The 23191-nt window shown below is 39.2% G+C and overlaps 1 protein-coding gene across 3 annotated transcripts in view; it reads right to left on the minus strand.

Annotated features, from left to right (window-relative positions):
* si:dkeyp-9d4.3 (caskin-1) overlaps window positions 1-23191 on the minus strand; it is a 65584-nt gene that overhangs the window by 19179 nt on the left and 23214 nt on the right. For all 3 annotated transcript variants that reach the window (XM_047365912.1, XM_047365911.1, XM_047365913.1), the window contains exons 2-8: window positions 20634-20685; window positions 17758-17855; window positions 6847-6992; window positions 6611-6706; window positions 2657-2778; window positions 1330-1438; window positions 991-1099 (exon numbers count right to left, since the gene is read on the minus strand). In XM_047365912.1, coding sequence (XP_047221868.1) covers window positions 991-1099; window positions 1330-1438; window positions 2657-2778; window positions 6611-6706; window positions 6847-6992; window positions 17758-17855; window positions 20634-20685 — 732 coding nt within the window. The remainder of the gene's footprint in view (window positions 1-990; window positions 1100-1329; window positions 1439-2656; window positions 2779-6610; window positions 6707-6846; window positions 6993-17757; window positions 17856-20633; window positions 20686-23191) is intronic.

Genomic DNA, 23191 nt, shown 5'->3' on the forward strand with positions numbered 1-23191 from the left:
TCCACATGAAAACGTTTTAATTACAATATCCGTTCACACAGCAACAGTAGAGACGCGAAGATGGTGTAATTCCCCTGCCATGGCACTAGTTGGCGGTATGTTCTTTGAAGCTCAACAACATGCGTAAACACTTACAAAAAGGGGGAGAAAATTAGCTCTTTGTTCGAGAACCGTCATTAGATTCAAAAGAGCCAACAGCGCAAATAAGTACTCTGCAATCCACTATTTTTATTGTCGATATCGTCGTCTTCTGTGGGTTTTAAACTGTCATGTTGGGCTGATTTTTTTGACTGATTTCAGTCATTCTGCACATGAGCCAGGGCTTCCCAGTGAGAAAGACTGCAGTTTTCCTGTCTACACGTCAACGGAGACCGGGACGTTTTCAAACCATTACCCTCTGTGATCTGTTTTTTAAATTGTGCCATTTTCAGAGAAAACGTGCGCTGCTGTGTAAACAAACAGTAGAAACAAGTTTTCCATTTTCACCAGAAAACGTTGTGTAAACTGTCCCCCAGTTCATGTCAGCAGATTGTTTTCCCTGAAGCACCTCACACAGGCATTTTGAAAGTGACAATCATAATACACAACCATTTATTTTGTTTAAAACCTAAAATGATAGAAACATGCTCCTTCAACTTAACCATGAAACATGGAAATTTTATGCATTAGCTATTTATAAAATGTAGGTATAATTTTTCTAAGCGTTATGGCAAATTTTGTCAATTTTCTCAATACCAACAAAGTCCTCTCTTAACCATGTGGTCACATCTGAGGATGATCAGCTAATCAAGTATCCTTGTTCAGCAGCACCTGGAAGCTACTTTTCCTGTAAAATCTTATGGAAGCAGCAGGTGAACTTTGTTTTTCCCATGAGCGTTTTTCTGTGACTGTATTTCAGTTTTGACACTTTTAACTCCTAGCTATGATAAAAATGAGACATTACCCAAAGCTGTGGTCAATATCTCAAACAGTTTGAGTTTCAGGCCTCACCTCTCAGTAACTGTTTAATCTCCCGGCTGGCCTGCGTGGTGGTAAACTGGTTAACGATGTCCAAGGCAGTTTGACTCAGAGTGTTTCTCACTCCTGCACTGATGCCACTCTAGAATGAAGCAGATTAGATAAAAATGACCAAAGCTGGACTACTAATCAGTATCAGGGATAGTGTGGTTGCAGCAAGAGCCTGGCCAGATTGTCTGTATTTATGCATCAAATCTACATGTTCCAGAAATGTCTTTGCATTGCACAGCGTAAAGAATGATTCACATGGAGATGTAAATTTGCTCAGCTGAAAAACAAACACATTTAAGAAAAACAAGCAGTCAGAATTACATCCAGCAGCAGCCGCACCACCTCCGTCTTCCCACAGAGGGCAGCCTGATGTAGGGCAGTGCCACACTCAGACTGCCTGTTGATGTCTATACCAGCCTGGATCAACAACCTGCAACACAAGATCAACTTAAAATACATATTTGTTTATTTTATAATTTCAACAAAGTAGAGGCATGAAAAACATAGACCTAAATGGGCTAGAACAGACAGAGATTAAGGTTACAATCCAAACAAAATTGCTTTTATTCAATTATTCTTAAGAATTATTCTGGTTTAAGTCTTTTTAATTGATTTTTTTTTTTTCATTATCGCTCAGTTATCTCTAAGGAGGCTGCAAGATTGATTTTCTGTTTTTCTTGTTATGTTTTTGCTGGCTACCTTCCAGCTGTGGTCAGTGCACCAATAAGAGCAAGAACCAAGAAAACAAAGTTGTTCAGGAGTTACAAGTCATGTCAGGACAACATCTGAGCAGCGTAAAAAAGTCCCTTCTGGTGAAAATCCAATTTATTAAACTCGATGGCCATCAGTGTGGTGTTGTTCTATCAGACAAAAGCAGTCAGTGTAGTTAGAAAGGGATTTTTTAGTAGGTTAATGAATGCCAACAGGAGATAACATGACTTCAGTTTGCTGATTGCTGTTGTGTCTGAATAGCTTATCTACCATTAGAAGCTGTTTTCTGCCCTAATTTTATGTTTAATTTCGTGCTGAAGTGGAAAATATACAGGAAAAGAGTGAGACTGTAGTCTGGAAGTTCATGTGGATTGTGTTCAACAGTCTGCGCATTTTTGTGTTGAGTAACAGGGCTCCAGGTTTTAAAAGTGTTTGTTCTGGCTTTGATTCAGTGCTAACTGTTTGTCTGCTTTCAATGGAATTAAATCTGCAAACACAGACAGAGATCAGAGGACTACTTTTAAAACTTTATACAGAAAACCTGAATCTGCTGTTAATTAATTGAAATCATTCTTATGATTTAAAACTTGAGAGGAAATCAGTGATCAGATCAATTAGGTAGCTGTGATGAATGTGGATTTTTACTACAGTTATTAATGGCAGGATTTCATGTTAAAAATCCATACTTTTCCATGCTCAAATTTCCCAAATTCTTGGAATTTTATTTAAGTAAAAACATGAAAGTTTTGTTTACATTTTGTTTACATTTTGTCAGGATGGATGGATGGATGAGAGACTGCACAGATGAATGGATGGATAGATGGACGTTACAAATACTTTTTCACATTCTGTTTTCTTTTTCATAATTTTCAGCTAGGAGATGGGCAGACCGAAGATTGACAGAGAAAGGGAGAGCAAAGGGAGAAGTTGTTCAGACCGTATGACGTCTATATGTCCATTCTTAGCAGCGAGATGCAGCGGGGAGACTCCATTTGGGTCTGAGGGTTTCGGCTCCAACATGGCTGCACACATGTTACTGCTGAGCAGGAGCTGGACCACCTGAACACACAGAAAGACACAACATTAGTTGGCCCTTTAAACACATAATACAGATATATGGGTTAGTTCAACATACAGTTGAAACCAGATATTTACATGCATATGTATTTACATGCTGTATAAAAACACAACCTTTTTAACTTTCCTTTGTATTTGGTGGAATTGCCTTTTAAACCCTTTGACTTTGGACAAACAAGCTTTTTACAGTAGTTTGATGGAGTTTTGGCCCATTCCTGGTGTAACTGAGTTTAGTTTGGAGGCAGCCCTACTCACGCACACCTTTCCAACTCTGTCCACACATTTTCTATGGAGGTGAGATCAGGGTTTTAAGATGGCCACTTCAAAACATTGACTTTGTTGCCCTTGAATCCGTATGTAACTAGTTTGGGTCTTTGTTCATCTGGAAGACTTATTTTTGCCCAATCTTCCAAGCTAGACATTTGAGAAGTTGCTTCAAGATATCCACATAATCTTCTTTCCTCATGATGTCATCTATTTTGTGAAGTGCAATGGTCCCCCTAGCAGCAAAACATCCACACAACATGATGCTGCCATCACCGTACTTCACAGTTGGGATGATGTTTTTAGGCTTGCAAACGTCCCTCTTTTTCCTGGTAAAGTAAGGATGGTCATTAAGGCCAACTTCTCAATTTTAGCTCCAACCCACTACAGGACATGTCTTCAAAAATTAATGTCTTTGTCCCTGAGGACATTTGCAAGGTGTAAGGAGGAGTAATGGCTTCTTCCTAGCTATTTGGCGCTTCAGTCCATGTTTCAATATGATTTGTTTCAATGTGGATAATGACACTCTTACCATGCTTCAGCAAGCATCTTCACAAGGTCATTTGCTTTTGATCTATGGTTGATTTACACATTTTGCACCAAAACAGGGTTATCTCTTGGACACAGAACCCATCTCCTTCTAGAATGACGGCTGAAAATTGCTACGGTGTTGAAACTTGCATGCAAATGCTTGAGCTGATGTATGCTGTCGCACCTTCATCTGGAAATTTACCAGACTTGTGGAGGTCCACAGTTCTCCTCCTGATGTCTTGCTTAAATTCCTTGGATTTTTCCATGATGTCACACAAGGGAGAATAGTGTTTGAGGTCGAATACATCCACAGGAGTGCCTCCAGGTACACTGCCTAGCCAAAATAACAGTCGCCACCAAAAAAAAAAGGTCACACACTCTAATATTTCGCTGGACCGCCTTTAGCTTTGATTACGGTGCACATTCGCACTGTTTCGATAAGCTTCTGCAATGTATTGCATTAATTTTTCACCAAGATCTTTCATTGATGATGGTAGAGTCTGACTGCTGCGCAAAGCCTTCTCCAGCACATCCCAAAGATTCTCAATGGGGTTAAGGTCTGGACTCTGCGGTGGCCAATCCATGTGTGAGAATGATGTCTTATGCTCCCTGAACCACTCTTTTACAATTCGAGCCCGATGAATCCTAGCATTGTCATTGTGGAATATGTCCGTGCCATCAGGGAAGAAAAACTCCATTGATGGAATAACCTGGTCATACAGTTTATTCAGGTAGTCAGCTGACCTCATTCTTTGAACACATTCTGTTGCTGAACCCTGACCTGACCACCTGCAGCAACCCCAGATCATAGCACTGCCCTTCCAGGCTTGTATAGTAGGCACTAGGCATGATGGGTGCATCACTTCACCTGCCTCTCTTCTTACCCTGATGCGCCCATCACTCTGGAACAGGGTAAATCTGGACTCATCAGACCATATGACCTTCTTCCATTGCTCCACAGTCCAATCTTTATGCTCCCTAGCAAATTGAAGCCTTTTTTTTTCCCGGTTAGCCTCACTGATTAGTGGTTTTCTTAAGGTTACACAGCTGTTCAGTCCCAATCCATTGAGTTCCCTTCGCATTGTGCGTGTGCAAATGCTCTTACTTTTACTATTAAACATAGCCTGGAGTTCTACTGTTGTTTTTTTTCTATTTGATTTCACAAAACTAACATTTGGTGGATGATCGTCATCGCCGATCATTGAATATATAGGGTAATATAAGCATAGCTAATAGATTAAATATCCATAGATATACAGTTCTTTGCGAAAGTACTCGGCACCCTTGAACTTTTCAACCTTTTGCCACATTTCAGGCTTCAAACATAAAGATATAAAATTCTCATTTTTTGTGAAGAATCAACAACAAGTGGGACACAATCGTGAAGTGGAATGAAATTTATTGGATGTGTCTTTTTTAACAAATAAAAAACTGAAAAGTGGGGCGTGCAATATTATTTGGCCCCCTTGCGTTAATACTTTGTAGCTCCACCCTTTGCTGCAATTACAGCTGTAAGTCGCTTGGGGTTTGTCTCTATCAGTTTTGCACAGCGAGAGACTGAAATTCTTGCCCATTCTTCCTTGCAAAACAGCTCGAGCTCAGTGAGGTTGGATGGAGAGCGTTCGTGAACAGCAGTCTTCAGCTCTTTCCACAGATTCTCGATTGGATTCAGGTCTGGACTTTGACTTGGCCATTCCAACACCTGGATACGTTTATTTGTGAATTTTGACCATCTTTCCTGTCCCTGCTGACGAAAAGCAGGCCCAAACCATGATGCTGCCACCACCATGTTTGACAGTGGGGATGGTGTGTTCAGGGTGATGAGCTGTGTTGCTTTTACACCAAACATATCGTTTTGCATTGTGGCCAAACAGTTCGATTTTGGTTTAATCTGACCAGAGCACCTTCTCCACATGTTTGGTGTGTCTCCCAGGTGGCTTGTGGAAAACTTTAAAGGAGACTTTTTATGGATATCTTTGAGAAATGGCTTTCTTCTTGCCACTCTTCCATAAAGGCCAGATTTGTGCAGTGTACGACTGATTGTTGTCCTATGGACAGACTCTCCCACCTCAGCTGTAGATCTCTGCAGTTCATCCAGAGTGATCATGGGCCTCTTGGCTGCATCTCTGATCAGTCTTCTCCTTGTTCCAGATGAAAGTTTAGAGGGACGGCCGGGTCTTGGTAGATGTGCAGTGGTCTGATTCTCCTTCCATTTCAATATGATTGCTTGCACAGTGCTCCTTAGGATGTTTAAAGCTTGGGAAATCTTTTTGTATCCAAATCCAGCTTTAAACTTCTCCACAACAGTATCTCGGACCTGCCTGGTGTGTTCCTTGGTCTTCATGATGTTCTCTGCGCTTTGAACAGAACCCTGAGACTATCACAGAGCAGGTGCATTTATACGGAGACTTGATTAAACACAGGTGGATTCTATTTATCATCATCAGTCATTTGGGACAACATTGGATCATTCAGAGATCCTCACTGAACTTCTGGAGTGAGTTTGCTGCACTCAAAGTAAAGGGGTCGAATAATATTGCACGCTCCACTTTTCTGTTTTTTATTTGTTAAACAAGTTTGACACATCCAATAAATTTCATTCCACTTCACAATTGTGTCTCACTTGTTGATTCTTCACAAAACATTAGAATTTTATATCTTTATGTTTGAAGCCTGAAATGTGGCAAGAGGTTGAAAAGTTCAAGGGGGCCGAATACTTTCGCAAGGCACTGTATCAACAAAAATACAAAATGGCACAAACAAAAAAAACTGTTGCATCTTTAAATATGTCACAAACTCTGGTGCAAATAGACCTAAAATGAAACACCTTGTTGAAGAGAAAAATTAGATAGATTTTTGTATTTAAATTGTGACTTTATAACAACAATTTGTTTTGTTGATTTTGTCATTTTTAGACATTTTATTAGGAGACTGAGACATTCTTTTAAACACCAAATAAAGACAATAGTTAATTTAAATAAATTAAATTCAGAATGTCCTTTTTGTTTATAGTACTTACTGTGACACGTCCAAATTCACAGGCAAGGTCCAGGGGAGTTTTCCCAGCTGCATCTGAGATACAAGGGTTGGACTGGTGTTGTAGCAACATTTCTGACTGTAACACACACAAACAAAAACTTTACTGGTATATTGTATTCTCCTTTCTTGTAGAAAACCCATTTCATGCAGGCATCATTGGCTCTAGATAACAGAAACACACACACCTCACAGAAACACACACACACACAGAGTTACCCCATCATAGTGTCCGTGCTGAGCTGACAGGTGGAGAGGGATCTGTCCTTCATCTGACTGTCCGTTGACTGATGAGCCTGCTTTCAGCAGCATTTTCATTGGTTCAGTCTTCCCCTGCCATGCAGCATAATGCAGAGGACGCATTCCTACACAAACCAACACACACGTACAGAGCACGCAGAGACAGACATACAAGACCCCACAAGCACATGCACACAGACGCAAAGATGAGCACTAGAACACATGCAAATACAGTTTCTCATTTGTAGCAATCGATTTGCAATTAGACATCAGGCAAACACTAATTGGTTTCTTGCATTCAATCACTAAACTTAATTACTGGTAAAGAAGATGATTTCTTTGCTATTGCCCTGTATAAAACAACACTAAAAATATGGGAGTTCAGTGAAGCTGAAATAATTACCAAATGAGGAAATCCCTTTTTAAGCAAAGTCATTTAAAATAACAATGTTAGCTTGCTTCTGTGTTACAAACTTAATTACCATGTAACAACCTCCACACTTGTTGGTAAAATGATGAAGATGTTTAAAAACCCTTAAAATACATTCATCGGTTATTTCAGTAGTAGAATCTCACTGTTAATTTTGTAAAAATATTCCTTCAATTGGAGTACATTTGTTCATTGGACAAATAATGTTTGAAGAAAGATAGTTATGAACAAAATCAATGGTGCAACATTGATTACCCTTCACCCAGTATCAGATCCAAAAGATTAAACGTAATGTCTCTTTTAAGTTGATCAGAGTGACTAAGAATATTAAATTTTTCATTTATGACTTATTGTTTTAATTACATACAAGCATAATTTGGGAAAGAGGTCAGTTTCTCATAGGCACTAATCATAATGGGAAAGACAACAGAACATTAGATTTCAGTAAGGCATATGCATGTTGATCCTTTTAAGTTAGAAAATGGCCACAAGAAAACACTTGTTTGCCAAAATCTGTCCATTTCCACAGTCAGAATAATAATAACTTTGTGGTAAACAAGGCTGAATGAGGACCCACGTTTATCTTGCCACCATGCACAGTGAGGAAGAAGGTAAGGGCTTGTACAGAGCCTTGACAGCAGGAACGGCAATAATTTTGGCACTGGGGATTTCTTTACAATTATTTTCGACAATATAAGATGTATGATAAGGAACAATTGTTAATTGCAACAATAAAGTTGGCAAAGATTTCCATCTCTCTGAACAGCTTCAGACACACAGTTCACCTTCATGGAAACACTTCCCTTCTTATTGTTAACATCTTCATGGCCCTTTGTAACTATTCTTTGTCCAAACATCTCACTCCAGGGACTGTTGAGTCAGGAAGTTGAGACAAAGGGCAGCAAACCCTGTTTTCAGTGTCATAATATACCGTATGCCATGAACATTGCAGGGACCTGGGCAATTCTTGCAGAAATGTTAAAGGTGATTCTGAGAACACTGCGAAAATCAACTGAGAGTCACTGTCAACACCCCTAAACAGAGGATGTTACACAGAACCTCTGAGAAGCTAGGATTGTGAATAGAGCGGCACAATATTAGAAATGGCAATATTATTGGTCAAACTGGTAGAATATCTGCAATAGCTGCAATAAATCCAGTTTCTTCCCTCCTCTCGTTTTCGGATGTGCTTCTAAGATACTCTGTGACCTTTAACACCTGAGGCACTGTAATCTGTGTCAGGTGAGTGCATCAACCGCAGTGAGATTCACCCATATGGGTGAAGATCTTATTTTTACATCCAAAGTGTTAACTGGTGACACTTAGAATTAATTAGGAAACAATTATTGCCTTATTTGTGATATTGCACACATTATTATTGCAATGCCCACATTTTTGCGGCATATTGCACAACCCTAATTGTTAATTTTTCTCACTTAACCACTCAACCTCCAGTTTTGATACCAGATATAATGCACATATAATGCACATTCTCGGTTTTTATAAAGCTTTTATCTGCTTTGAAACCAATTCCAGCTGCTTCTCATTTCTTTTCAGGAGCTATTTTACAAGAAGGTAACTACATAGAAAATATTTTTTTGAGGATATCAGATTTTCTATTGTAAAATGTCTTTAGAACTTTACTAGTATTAGCAATTAGCATGTTAGCATGACTAGCATTAAAACATCGATCTCCATGTGTGTTACCAAGAGAATGTTGATAAAGTTAAGCTAAATTTATTCATGCACCTGGAAGATTTTGATTTAAAGTTGCTTTCATTCAACCAATAAGTTTATTTCTGATAGCAAAATATATATATATATATATATATATTTATATATATATATAAGGTGTAATTTTTGAAATCATTTATTTTAAATAAGTATTTATTCCCTCATCTATTATCATTGGCAAAAAACATTGTTAGAATTACAAAACTCAAACTATTCTTATAACTGCGACTAGCTTCTACATGTTTCCTCTGGTGTTTTGACCATTTATCTTTAGTGATTAGGTCCAGGTCTCTGAAGTTGGAAAGCCTCTTTGCCCTATCCCTAATCTTTAGCTCCCACCAGATTCATATTTAAGCTGAGACTCTGACTGGGCTCCAAAACATTAACAATGCTTCAGTGTTAAAAATACACACTGTTCGGAATAGAAAGATTATTTTAAACCTTTGAATCTGCCAGGGGTATGAACACTTCTGTGTACCTACCTCAACTCTAAGATTGCCAAAAGGCTGTCAACATTTCCAAATTCACAATGTCTCCTGACAGAAAGAGGTTGAATGTTCCAGCCTTTCTGTTTTCTGCTCAAAGCCTTGCTCTCTCTCACAGCCTGAACAGACCACAGACTTGTTTCGACCCATCAGAGCAAATCAAGTTAATAATTGTCTAATTCAGCAGCCGATTTTTCTGTGCATCTCTATCAGGCTAAGTAAAGAGGGCCTCCCGGCTCAGTTGGTAGGAGGGAGGTGGTCATAGAATAAAGATACAAATCTGCTAAAGGAGTTTAAAAAAATTAAGATTCAATATAAGGAGATGTGAATTACCTACATGGAACGTCGAAGTTTGACTTATTTTATGTTTATTACTGGAAGGGAGACGTTTGTCCTGACTGCCAGAATAATACATTTTTTATTAGTGCTTCACAGATAACAGTTGTTAAGATTTTATGTAAATATGATAATCCTTACAAAATGGCTTTGAAGCTTTTGGAAATACCCCCAATGTCTTCCAAAGATTAATCAGAAGCCCTGCTGTGGAAATAACAATTTGCCTAATTTCCTCCTTCTTTGCTATGTTTTTGTTAAGGAAATGTTGCCAAAAGGCGAAGCCCAGCTGAAATGCCAGGTCAGTGAAACTAAGCTGACATTTTCTTTTTAACTGGAAAACAACTTCTTTCAAGACAGTGCTGACGTATCGCAACTGTTTTATGTTTTTAGGAATTGGTCTTGATCCAGTAATTACTTTTCAAGTTCCTATATCAGTTTCTTTTGGTTATGCATCTTTAGTTTCAAATGTGTGTCACCAGTTCCTCGTGCTAGTTGTTAACTTTACTGTGCTCTCTGATGTCTGCTACAATTCAGGAAACCCCCTGAGTTGGGAAATCCAGTGAGAGGTTCAAATTTCCTTATGGAAACTATGACAAGCTCCCAGCTCTGTCCATTCTCCCCATCTTTTTCTCTCCCACACAATCTCAACTCCAAGTCATGCTGCATTATACCTTCAAATCTGCCATTTTCAACTCAGTTCAGACTTTTGCATGGTTTTTAATATCCTGGATTTGACTCTGCTTTAGAATTTTTTATAGATAATGATGGCAAATTGGAGGAGAGTAATGACGTTGTTCATAATTTCAACAAATTTTTTGTGACTGTGGGACCCAAACTGGCAGAAAAAATCCCTGATCCTACAACAACTGGAGCTCTGAATGAAACATTAATCAGTAGAAATCCTTTTTCTATGTTTCTCACTGCTGTGGGAGGAAAAGAAATTATAGATATCGTCAATAAATGTAAAAGCAAAAGGTCAACTGATTGTGATGGTATTGATATGACAATAATCAAGAAGGTAATTGAGGAAATTGTCCAGCCTCTGATTTACATCTGTAATCTGTCACTTCAATCGGGTAAATTTCCAGAAAAGATGAAAATTGCCAAAGTTATTCCACTCTATAAAAATGGGGACAGACACCATTTCACAAATTATAGGCCTGTTTCTCTACTTCCACAGTTTTCCAAAATTTTGGAGAAATTATTTGTGAGTAGACTAGATACATTCATTAATAAACATAATCTGCTTTCTGAAAGTCAGTATGGATTCAGATCACAAAGATCTACAGCAATGGCAGTCATGGAATTGATAGAGGAAGTCACTGGCGCCTTAGATAATAAGAAATCGGCAGTTGGTGTATTTATTGATCTCAAAAAAGCTTTTGACACAATAAATCATGAAATATTAATTAAGAAATTGGAGCGCTATGGCATCCGGGGAGTAGTTCTGCACTGGATGGAAAGTTATCTAAGCAACAGGCAACAATTTGTGCAAATGGGTGACTGCCGGTCACCATGCTTGGACATTGTTTGTGGTGTTCCCCAGGGGTCAGTACTGGGGCCAAGATTGTTTATTATTTACATTAATGACATCTGTAAAGTTTCTAAAGTACTTAAATTTGTTTTGTTTGCAGATGATACTAATATTTTTTGTACAGGTGATAATTTGGATCAGCTTATGGCTGAAATCAACTTAGAGTTATGTCAACTTAAGATATGGTTTGATATGAACAAATTATCATTAAATTTGGATAAAACCAAGTTTATGTTGTTTGGAAACTGCGGAAGAAGAACAGATGTTCAGATCCTAATAGATAATATAGCAGTAGAGAGAGTTAAGGAAATTAAGTTTTTGGGAGTAATGATAGACAATAAGATTTGCTGGAGACCTCATATAAAATACATTCAAACAAAAATATCCAGAAGTATTGCTGTTCTCAGCAAAGCTAAATATTTTCTAAATCATGATGCTCTTCATATTATGTATTGTTCACTTATATTACCTTACTTGAGCTATTGTGTGGAAATATGGGGCAACACCTATAAAACCTCACTGCGACCGTTATGCACATTACAAAAAAGGGCCATCAGAATGGTTCATAAGGCAGGATTCCACGACCATACTAACATACTATTTATAGAGTCCCGCCTCCTCAAACTCCCAGATCTGGTAGAATTTCAAACAGCTCAGCTGATGTATAAAGATAGAAATAAACAACTACCAGAAAATATTCAAAAGCTGTTCACTGATAGAGTGGGGGGTTATGACTATAGGGAAAATCTCAATTTCAGAACCTTGAGGGTTCGAACCACCATGAAGAGAATGTGCATTTCAGTCAGTGGTGTGAAGGTCTGGAATAAACTCCAAAAAGAGCTGAAGCAATGTCCAAGCATGAGTCTGTTTAAAAAAAGACTACAACTGATGTTTTTCAACATGTACTGGGATGAAGAGGCGAGGTGAATGGTATCTCATCTGAGCACGGTATGTATGTGTGTGTGTGTGTGTGTGTGCGTGTCTGTGTTTCTGCTGTGTGTTTGCATGGGGTGCATGGGGGTGCGGGGCCCTCTTCTTTGCTTCTGGTACTCTGTAGCTGCAGCCTGACGCTGCAGTTGTTGCAGCCTGGCTTCTCTCGCTGCTCCTCGCTCTGTGCCTCGTGGTGGTGGGGGGCAGGTCGGGGTTCAGGGGACTCTTGTGGACGGCTTGGTAGTTCAGGGGGGTCCTGGGGATCTTGTCTGCCACCTTGCGCTATGGGGTGTGGGGTTGGGATTGGTGGGGGGAGCTGGTGGTGGTGGAGCTGTGGTGTTGGATTGTGGCTCTGATGATTTGGGGGGGGGTCTCTAAGTGCCGATATACAAGAATGTGAATGTGGATTTAGGCCTAATGTGTGGTGTGTTTCTGTGAGTGTAGGTATGCATGTGTGCAGTTACATGTACATATGTGGAGGTACATGTTTGTCTGTATGTGTACATGTGTATATGTATGTATGTGTGTATATATATATATATGTATGTGTGTATGTGTATGTATGCGTGTGGGTATTTATGCATGTGTATATATGCATGTATGTATGTGTATGTGTATGTATGTATATATGTGTAGATATATATATGTGTATATGTGTGTATATGTGTGTATATGTATATATATAGATAATTGTGTATATATATTTATTTATTAGTTTTTGGTTTGTGAATTCTGGATCAAAAACATAGATGTTAATTAGGAAGGTTACTCAGTTAATTTAAGTGCAATTAGAGGGAGAAGGGGTATTAAAAATAAGTTTTACTTCTTCATACCCCTTTTCAGACAATTTATATTAATTAATAATCAATGTCAGATCTCAGGTTAAATATACTGACAAGTTTGCTTGTTGGAATATGTTTATTTTATGTTTATTTTACTGGTTGCTATTTGTGTTTAAGTTAATTTAATTTATTTGGAACTGGAAATTTAATTTAATGTTTACCAAACACTTTTTTGTATGGTATTTGGATATTTGTTCGTTTGTTATAAGCATTTCTGAAATTGATTTATTTACCGAAATCATTGTCTGAAATAAAAAAAATAATAAAAAATAAAAAATAAAAAAATCAGAATCAGAATCAGAAAAGCTTTATTGCCAAGTACGTTTTTGGACATACAAATTAAACAGTATAAACATATCTACAATATAATATAAATATATGTGCACAGTTTTAAGTGAGTGAGAGTAAATATAGAGCAGTAAAAGATGCAAGAGCAATACAACAGTGCAGGTGATCATTGTGCAAGTATGGCAGTGCAAGTAAAGCAGGAGTCCATGCTGAACGTTAATGTAATGCATAGAGTTACTGTTGGGCTTGTATTTTCAGTGTATTTGTGACTGGTCGGTTAATCACCAGGGCTGACCCTAACATCCTGTTTGGATCTGGATTGTGTTGAATGATTAACCTTAGCCAGGCAGAAGAGAGTGTGCCAAAAGGAGGGATTATATCCAACTTTCTATAGTTTGAATTTGAATCTGAAGAAAGTATGAGCAATCAGGAAAAGAAATACACTAGCAAATAACAGACAGAGAAGAAATGACGTACAAAACAACATTAAATTATGGTTGAAAAGTAAAAGGTGGAAAATGTGCACAAAAAGACTTCTACTGATGGCTAAATGTGGTTGACAGTGGGTTAGGGTTGATATAAAACACTAACCAAGTCTCACTTTCTATATTTGTTTAGGTTAAACCTGAGCAAGATCTAAAAGTCTAATTTTCAAGATGTTTAAACCTTAAACAGCCAAAAAAGCAAGAAGTTTGTGGATGTCCAACGTTTAGAGAGAACCTGTTAGTCATGTGTTTATTTAGTATTCAGTAGAGGTGTGGACTTGGACATGATGGCTTTATACGAGTCAGACTCAAGTCACAGATCTGATTACTTGAGACTTTACTTGGTTATATCAGAAAAGACTTATGACTCGACTTTGACTTGAATACTGATAACCAGTGACTTGGCTTGCCCTTGAGCGTCTTTACTTGAAATGACATGATGCTCTCATTAAAGTCAAAAATGTACTATGCAAAATAACAATGTTAAAAATAAATAAATATTTAGAGTCTTGTAAGGCAGTTGGGGTAGGGAGTCTATCCCAGTTGCCAACTAGCAAAAAAGTAGGGCACACCCTGAACAGACTGCAGAAAGCTGCCAGTCCACTGCAGGGCTGGAGGCCTTCAAGAAAATAGTTAAACATTTGTAGTAAGCATTTGTTTAGATGCTTTGTGACATTTAAACACAAGACTTTTTTCTTCAGTGGCACCGATTGTTTAGGGGGGGGGACCGCAGTGAGTGAACCACTTATTAAATGCTGATGTAAATTTCAAAACTGTTTTCATGTCAGAACATGTTTATATACTCAGGCATAAACTGTTCTGCGGAAACGAGGCGTCACACCATGCAAAAAGGAACCAAAGCAGAGCTGACTAGTTATTGTGAAGAGCCTGTGACCCATTGGGCCCCAATTGTTTGGTGGAAATCTAACAAAACACTTGCTATGTGCGCTACAAGCCCATCATCCAATCAAGTCTTTACCTGCATAATTTTTAGCCTACTCCTAAAAATAACAATAGAAGTTCCTATTTTATATGTATTATATCCATCCCGTGACTAGACAGTAGAGAAACTACCAAATCTACAAATCCCAACATGTACAGGACAGGTCAGAGTGGGTAGCCATGTTGTCCTGTGTCTCCAGGGTATAAATATGATAGGAAACATTCTACAAGACAAAAACAGAGAGAACCTACAATTTAGGTAAGGCAGATATATGCTTGTCTTCGTAAGTCAGGAAATGACAACAAGAAAATAGCATGCTATCTTAATTTGGGAATATCTACAGTCTGATCATTAATTAAAAAGGAAAACAACTGGAACTGTGACAAACAAAGGCACCCAAATTTATCTTGGCCCCGCACACAGTAAACAGGATGGTAAACGGGGTAAAACAAAATCAGCAGAGCTTTCTGTAAGAGAATTGCCTCTTTGTTTCATCAAATCCAACTGTTGTTTTGCAGCATGAGGACAATTAATTTTCAGTCAACCAAAGCTATGAAACATCAGCTTAAGATTTTAAGAAAATCACCTTGAGTAAATACTAGAATCAAAGTTGAAATGTATTGTTAGTAAACAACTACTGATTATTAAGAAACAAAAACCAAACACAAAGACTAACAAACAAGAAACAATCCACACAACTTCTACTGCATATAAGGGAAATCTTCTGAAATAATGAATGAATGGTCAGAGCATAAATATAATGGTCATTGGGAAGGTGGGACCTTGGTAAGGAGTAACTTTTCAGGCTTCAGTTCACCTTAACTCAGCCATTTTCACAACAGGCCAACAAATAGAGGCTTCCACCTTAGGTTCCCACTGGAACCGTGATATTTAGAGACTGACACAACCATCAGTTAGATGACGCACTACTAAGGCTGACTGTCGTGGGAGAAAACGGTGCAATCCAATGCACACACAGGAAAAGGACACTCCTATACCTCCCATTAGCCTTTAAGTGAAAATGTTTTGAGTTCTTATTTCCTAAAATTGAAATTAATTGTGGCCCCCCAACCTTTTGCTCACAGACTCCCACCCCTGACCATAGACCTCAGGACCCACTGTCCGTCATGTTTTAGATGTGTCCCGGCTCCAGCACACCTGTATCAAATAATTGCATTACCTCCTCAAAAACCTGTTAATTACCCATTTATTTAAGTCAGGTGTGTGAAGGCAGGGAAACTCCTAAAACATGCAGGACAGTGGCTCCTGAGGACCGGGATTGAAAACCACTGCCATAGACCATAGTACAAGTCAGTACAAGTCAGCTCCGATGATCCTCTCTGCAGACCTGATTGTTTGTTGTAGTTTGGACCTGTCCTGTTTTGTGGATGAACCAAACCACACAGTGATGGACAGGGCAGACTGGATGATGGCAGTGTAGAAGATGCACAGCAGCCCCTGTGGAAGGTTGACACAGGAAGAACATTTTCTGCAAGGCCTTCTTCCAATCAGTGTCTATATGTGACAGCCATCTCAGGTTCTGAGAAAAGGTAGTTCCTAGGAACCAGAAGTGATCCACAGTAGACACACTGTTGTTGAGGATGGTGAGTTTTGAGTGGGTTAAGCTCCAGGTGGTTCTGACCACACCAGTGTAGTGTCCTGTCTGTGTGCAGACCTGTCATGGTCTTGGATCAGACCAATAACAGTGGAGTCATCTGCAAACTTCAGGAATTTCACAGGAATTTTCTGTCTGTCTGAGGTGCAGTTATTTGTGATTTTGTAAAAAAACTTTGTGCATCTTTTTCACACCTCACCTGCATTCAACTTCAAATTGAAGTTTAAATATTCCCTCTAAGATTGTGAGATTGTGCTGCTGAAATAAAGGATCAATCTATTTTGAGGTTTTTTCAACAGCTCTTTGTCAGGGGTGCCACTAAGTGTGGATGAAACTGTAACATAAAGATTCTGTAAATTGTTGCAGCTTTTTGCAGGTTTATTTATTAATTTTGTACTAAGCTGCAGTGGCAATAGAAACTAATAAAAGTAAAAACCTATTACAAGTTTTCAAAAAGTCCTAAACTATATGCAAGCATAATAAAGCGTTATAAACATCTGAGGCAGACAGTAATACTGTATAATATTAACAGAGGAAGGGTTAAAGGTGTAAGACAAACAAATCCGGCCCACGCAAGCTGAATATTTCATAATTCCCTCTAAGATCATCTGCAAGTAAAATAAGTTTAATGAAAGGATGTGGCGGTAAGCCCTTCAGAATTTCTGTCAGCAAATTGTAAAACCTCCTAAAAAATTGACTTCAGTATTTTTGAAATTATGTCACATAATGTTGGCAGAGCATGTCGCTGGAAATGGAGCAACACAGCCAGGGTCTCCGATCCTATCCAATCAATGAACTTCGGATCGGTTTCCCCATTACGTCTGGTACAGAAAAACTCCCGCTGAGGAGGTGAGGCCGTGTGGTAAATACGCCGGACAGGTGTATGTCTGTATTTAGAGACACGCGGGGGCACGAATGACTGAGAGTGCAGAGAGACTAGGCCAACATCCTGCAGGGATTATAACTCCCATCTGCCCTGAGATTTCCTCTTTTTCTTCCACCAGAATCCGGCATCGTTAGTTGGAGATATTTTCCTGCTCTGATGCCATTTGGCTCTTGGTTGTGCAGCCATGAAGCTTTTATTCTCTGTTTTCTACTATTTACCGTGCAAACAAATCTGTCGCTCCTCTCTCTTTCAGACACACATGGAAAAAAAGGTTATTTCATTTTCAACAAGCTCACTCAGGATTCCAGTTTTTTTATTTTAATGTTATGATTTGAGTTTGTGTTTATTTTGTGTGAACCCGGGGATCTGTGTACATTTTTACCTTTATGATCTTTGATATCCACAGCCGCCTGAGCCTCCAACAGCAGAGAGATCAGGTCCTTGTTCCCACTCAGGGCAGCGTGGTGCAGCGGCGACAGCCTTCACACAGACACATATTCAGCAGGAAAATAAACATATTCACGTACATGCATCAGCGTGAACTCTGACTGTAACTTTGCTGAATTAATCTCCATCGTACAGCTGCTCCACCCCACGGCTCTATGTGAAAGATGGGAGGGGGTGAGGCAGGCAGCCGGGCTCACATGTTGGGGGGGGGGGGGGTGACCTACTTCCATTAATAAGCAATCTTACTACCCTGGAGTGGAGAGTACACACAGGCCATCTATGAGTGGGTTTGTGTGAGTCTAATAGGTCCTCTGTGAATATAAGAGCCGGTCCCTGGAGTCAAATCAACGAGTCATTAGCCATTAAACAGGGAGTCCAATTATCTGATTTCCACCAACACAATACAAAGATTCTTGTTATTTGATGGAGCGAAATGGAAGGCGGTTACAATCCAAGCATGTGCATACATCCAAATACAGCGACATAACGCCGCATGACCAAATTAAAACTTGGAAAGTCTCCATCTGCCTTGATATACTAATTATTTACCATCCTTAAGGTTTCATTTGGAAAAATCCAGATTTAAGTGAAGGATGTGTGAGTCACAGCGGATAGCTGAACGCGGATAAGCTGCAAGTATTCCAGGTAGTTTCTTTCTTTCTCAGGATCACACAGGTGTCTTGTCGTGATCCAACCTTTTCTGCCTTCCTCCATTTCTGCTGCGTTCCATTTACCCAGAAAAATCTAAACCTGGATCTGGGAATCACGTCACATCCAACATAACTGTGTTCCAGTTACGAGCCGGAAAACCAGTGGGGTTTCCAGCTGTTGCACTCACTAACCAGGCTAAATCAATCTAATAACAATGGATGTATTTAAACATTATCACTTTAGTCTTGCTTACCGCTCTCCTCCATCTCTTAGAGGTGAAAGCTTCAGTTTAACTCTGAGATACCAGGTGCTGTCACAGTGGTACTGATCTACATACTGTTCTGCAAACCTATTCATGCATACCCCTTGAACTTTCCACATTTTGTCATGTTACAACCCAAACCTTTATGTGTTTCAGTTGGATTTTATGTGGTAAACTAGGACAAAGAAGCACATCATTATAAAGGGGAAGGAAAGGGACACATTGTTTTCATACTAACCCCCCACTGGAGGAGATTGGGACTTTAACTGAGCTGTTCTAAAAAAAGAATATGCTGTGATCCAAACCATCTCATTGTAGTTCTCTCTGTGTGTTTAGGGTTATTGTCCAGATGGAGGGTGACACCCCGCCCCATTCTTACTTCCTTTGGTTCCCATCAACTCTGACCCACGTCCGTGTCCCTACTGAAGAGAAGCCCCCTACAACATGATACTTCCATCACCATTGCCCCCCACGGGCAGGTGTTTAATATCGGTCTCATTTGACCAGAGCACCTTCTTCCACTTGCTTGTTGTGTCCTTTATATAAAAGCCGGATTTTTAATGTAAACGACTAAAGTTGTCCTGACAACAGATTTGCCCACCTGAGCTGTGGATCATTGTTGCTCCTCCAGAGTTACTATGGGCCTCTCTGGTGCTTAATAAACCTCAGAGGCCTTTAGAGAACAGGTGTACTTATCCTGAGAATAAATTAGACTTAAAGTAGGTGACTTCTGAAGGTACAGATTGACTTAATCTAGCTCTAATTTTCAGATTTTTTGCGGGGATCAAAAATGTAAAAAAAAACAAACATGTATTACTTTTTTTCCAGTCAACTTTTAAGGCTAGGCCTAAAAGTATCATTTTAATAAAGCCTAAACTGGCTCAGGTTTATGGAATGCCAAAGTGCTCAAAATTAAATAAATGAAACATGAAATAAGTATCTACATCAATAAATAATAGATAGCCATATAATGTGACAATGACACTGTGAAATAATTGAACACATATTAAATTCTCAGCTAATTATTATGAAATATATTTCATTTTCCTATTATAATCAGCTTTGTAATATGATAAAAGTTTCATATAGAATTTTTTAATCATTGAAATTATTGTTGAGGCTATTTTTCTATAATTCCACCAGTTTTTTATTTCAAAATGTCATTTTTTAAGTCAGCTTTTATTTAAAAAAGCCAGCTTTTATTTTAAAAGGGTAATTTCTCCCCATGGCCTATTTATTTCATAATACCACTTTTCAACTGAATGACTTGGCCTGTCAATCAGGGGAAACAGGGCAGAACCAGTTTTTTGATTGGCTGCTCCTTTACTAAGACAGAAGCAATCCCACACTAAGTATTGAGTTAGGGCTGAAGGTGCAATTCAAATAGGGCTGGTGATGCACCTGTCTTTGTGTCCTCCTTTCTGAGGTTGGGGGGCAGAGGTGCTTAATATGCATTCAATTATTTCATGTTGTCAAAACTGAATTTCCACTTCAAAATGATCCTCTAGTTTGTTTGGTCTATTATATATAATCCAATAAAAATAAATCAAATTTATAGTTCTAATGTGAAAGGTTTAGGGGGTATGAAGACTTTATATAGAGACTTTATCACTACTGTGTGTGGACTAAACACCAACATTAATGCGACACTGCTTATGCTGCTATATGGCCATATTGTTTAAAAACTAACACCGTTCTGTGATCGGACAGAAAAACACCTATTAAACCTGTTATAACATGGATAAATGACAGCTTAATGTGTTCTTGGTTTGAAGGATCTACTCCTTTTAGCTACTGTGTGTTTAGTTGTTTTTTCTGTCTCTCTGAAAATGTGTATAAGAATAAAGGAAGGGAGTGATGATGACAGGAGGGAACAAAACAAGCTGTTGGGCCCTTACCCGTCTGCATCCTGGATGTTGACATTGACCCTCTTCGCTGCTCCGAGGAGCTCTGAAAGAGAAAAATAAGAATAATTTTAAAAAACAAATAAAATTTAAACTTGAATTCTGTGCCAACTGAAGACACATTCTGCTGTTTGACTCCTTCCTGTTGGTGTTAAATCAACAGTTTGTCTGTGAAAACATTAAAGCAACAAGTCTGCCTTTGAAGAACTTCTTCACTGCAGCCATAAGAAGGTTAGGTGGAAATCAAGATAAACTAAACAAGCATTTCTGATACCTTGGTTTCTGTTTTTTCTTTTAAGATGTAAATAACATCACATATACAGTCATATTCAGTAAATCTGAAAATTATTGCAAGTTGATTTATTTCAGTAACTCAGTTCACTAAATAAAACACTGTATTTAGATTAATTACCCACAGGCTGATGTTTCAAACCTTTCTGTTAATTATGATGATTTTCTGCTTACAGATAATGAAAACACGAAATTTAAGACTACACACCAACAAAAACACATTTTTAATACAAAAATTAACCTCATGGGATGAATTTGACTGTATTAATGAGAATTGACAGAACCTGAAAATGTCCTAATGTGGTTTTAAAACTAGATGCATTAAGAGGAAAAGCATAAAATACAGTTCAGTTCAGGGGTGTCAAAAGCATGGCCATTTATCGCCCTTGGAATGATTTTGAGTGACCCCTGACCACAGTTCAAGAATTATTCAAATTTGGCCCTCCAGCTTAGATGATTTGATGAACATGGACACTTTTTATTTTTTAAATCTTCTTGAAATGTAAAATTTTACGAACAATACAAAGTAAGTTATCGCAAACAGGACCATAAACATTCAGCTCTGTCTTACAGCAGATCTGAAGAAGCCTCTGACTGAAGACACACTCCGTTGTTGTAGGACAGTCTCATGAAGAGGATGCTCAGGGTTCTCCATAATGTTCTTCATTTTATGAAGAATCCGTCTTTCCACAATGATCTCCAGAGGTTCCAGAGGAGTCCACAGAACAGAGCCAGCCTTTTTTATCAGCTTGTTGAGCTTTTTTAAGTCCCTGGCTCTGATGTTGCTTCCCCAGCAGATGATGGCAGAATAGATCACACTCTCCACAACAGACTTATAGAAGATCTGCAGCATCTCGCTGGAAACACCAAAGGACCTAAGCTTCCTCAAGAAGTACAGTCTGCTCTGTCCCTTCTTGTAGATGGCTTCACAGTTGCATCTCCACTCTAGCCTGTTGTCCAGGTGAACACCGAGGTATTTATACTCCTGCACCACCTCCACTTCTTCTCCCATAATAGAAATAGTTTTTGCATTATTCCTGTTTCTCTTAAAATCTACAATCATCTCCTTTGTTTTAGTCACGTTCAAAATGAGATGATTGTTTCCACACCATGCCACAAAGCGGTCCACCACCTTCCTGTACTCAGCTTCTTGTCCATCTCTGATCCACCCCACGACTGCAGAATCATCCGAGTATTTCTGCAGATGACAGGAGTCTGTCTTGTACTGGAAGTCTGAGGTGTTCAGAGTGAAAAGGAATGGTGAGAGTACAGTCCCCTGTGGTGCTCCTGAGCTGCTGACTACCTGGTTAGACTCACAACCCTTCAGTCTCACAAACTGTGGTCTGTTTGTCAAGTAGTCTTTGATCCAGGAGATTGTTGAGGCCTCCACCTGAGTCTTCTGGAGTTTCTGACAAAGCAAATCAGGTTGGATTGTGTTAAATGCACTGGAGAAATCCAAGAACATGATCCTCACAGTGCTGCTGGCTTTGTCCAGATGACAGTGGGTTTGTTGAAGCAGGTGTATGATGGCATCTTCAACTCCAACTCCAACTCCACAGCAATAAGCAAACTGAAGGGGGTCCTGAAGGTTTACTGTTTGCTTACTCAGGTGGGCCAACAGGAGTCTCTCTAGGACCTTCATGATGTGAGATGTCAGGGCAACAGGTCTATAGTCACTGAGGTCTGATGGGTGAGTTTTCTTTGGTACCAGAACAAGACAGGAGGTGTTCCAAAACACTGAAACCTTCTGGGCCAGGCTAAGGTTGAAGAGGTGCTGCAGAATCCCACAGAGCTGCTCTGCACAGACCTTCAGGACTCTAGGGCTGACATGATCTGGACCTGCAGCCTTATTCCTATTCAGTTTCTCCAGTTGCATCTTCACCTGACTTCTTGAGACACACAGATGGAAGGGGGAAGCAAAGGAAGCATCAGCATCTTTTGATATGGTTGAAGGTAAACATGTAGAAGCAGAAGGGTCTAGGGCTGAGGTGGAAGATATAAATGTGAGGTGTTACTGGACAGCCGTGGGTCCTGTGGGTCAAAGGAGGGTGGGATGTCTGTTTGGCTGTGAGCAGGAGAGGAGGATGCTGAGCTTGTTTCTGAACTGGACCTATTGAAGAATGTGTTCAGTTCATTGGCTCTGTCCAGACCTCCATCGGTCTGATTATCCTTCTGCTTGAAGCCTGTGATCTTCTTCCTCCCAGACCACACATCTCTGATATTGTTTTGCTGGAGCTTGCCCTCCAGCTTCCTCTTGTACA

The sequence above is a fragment of the Girardinichthys multiradiatus genome, chromosome 5, assembly GCF_021462225.1.
Source record: "Girardinichthys multiradiatus isolate DD_20200921_A chromosome 5, DD_fGirMul_XY1, whole genome shotgun sequence".
Classification (NCBI taxonomy): domain Eukaryota; kingdom Metazoa; phylum Chordata; class Actinopteri; order Cyprinodontiformes; family Goodeidae; genus Girardinichthys; species Girardinichthys multiradiatus.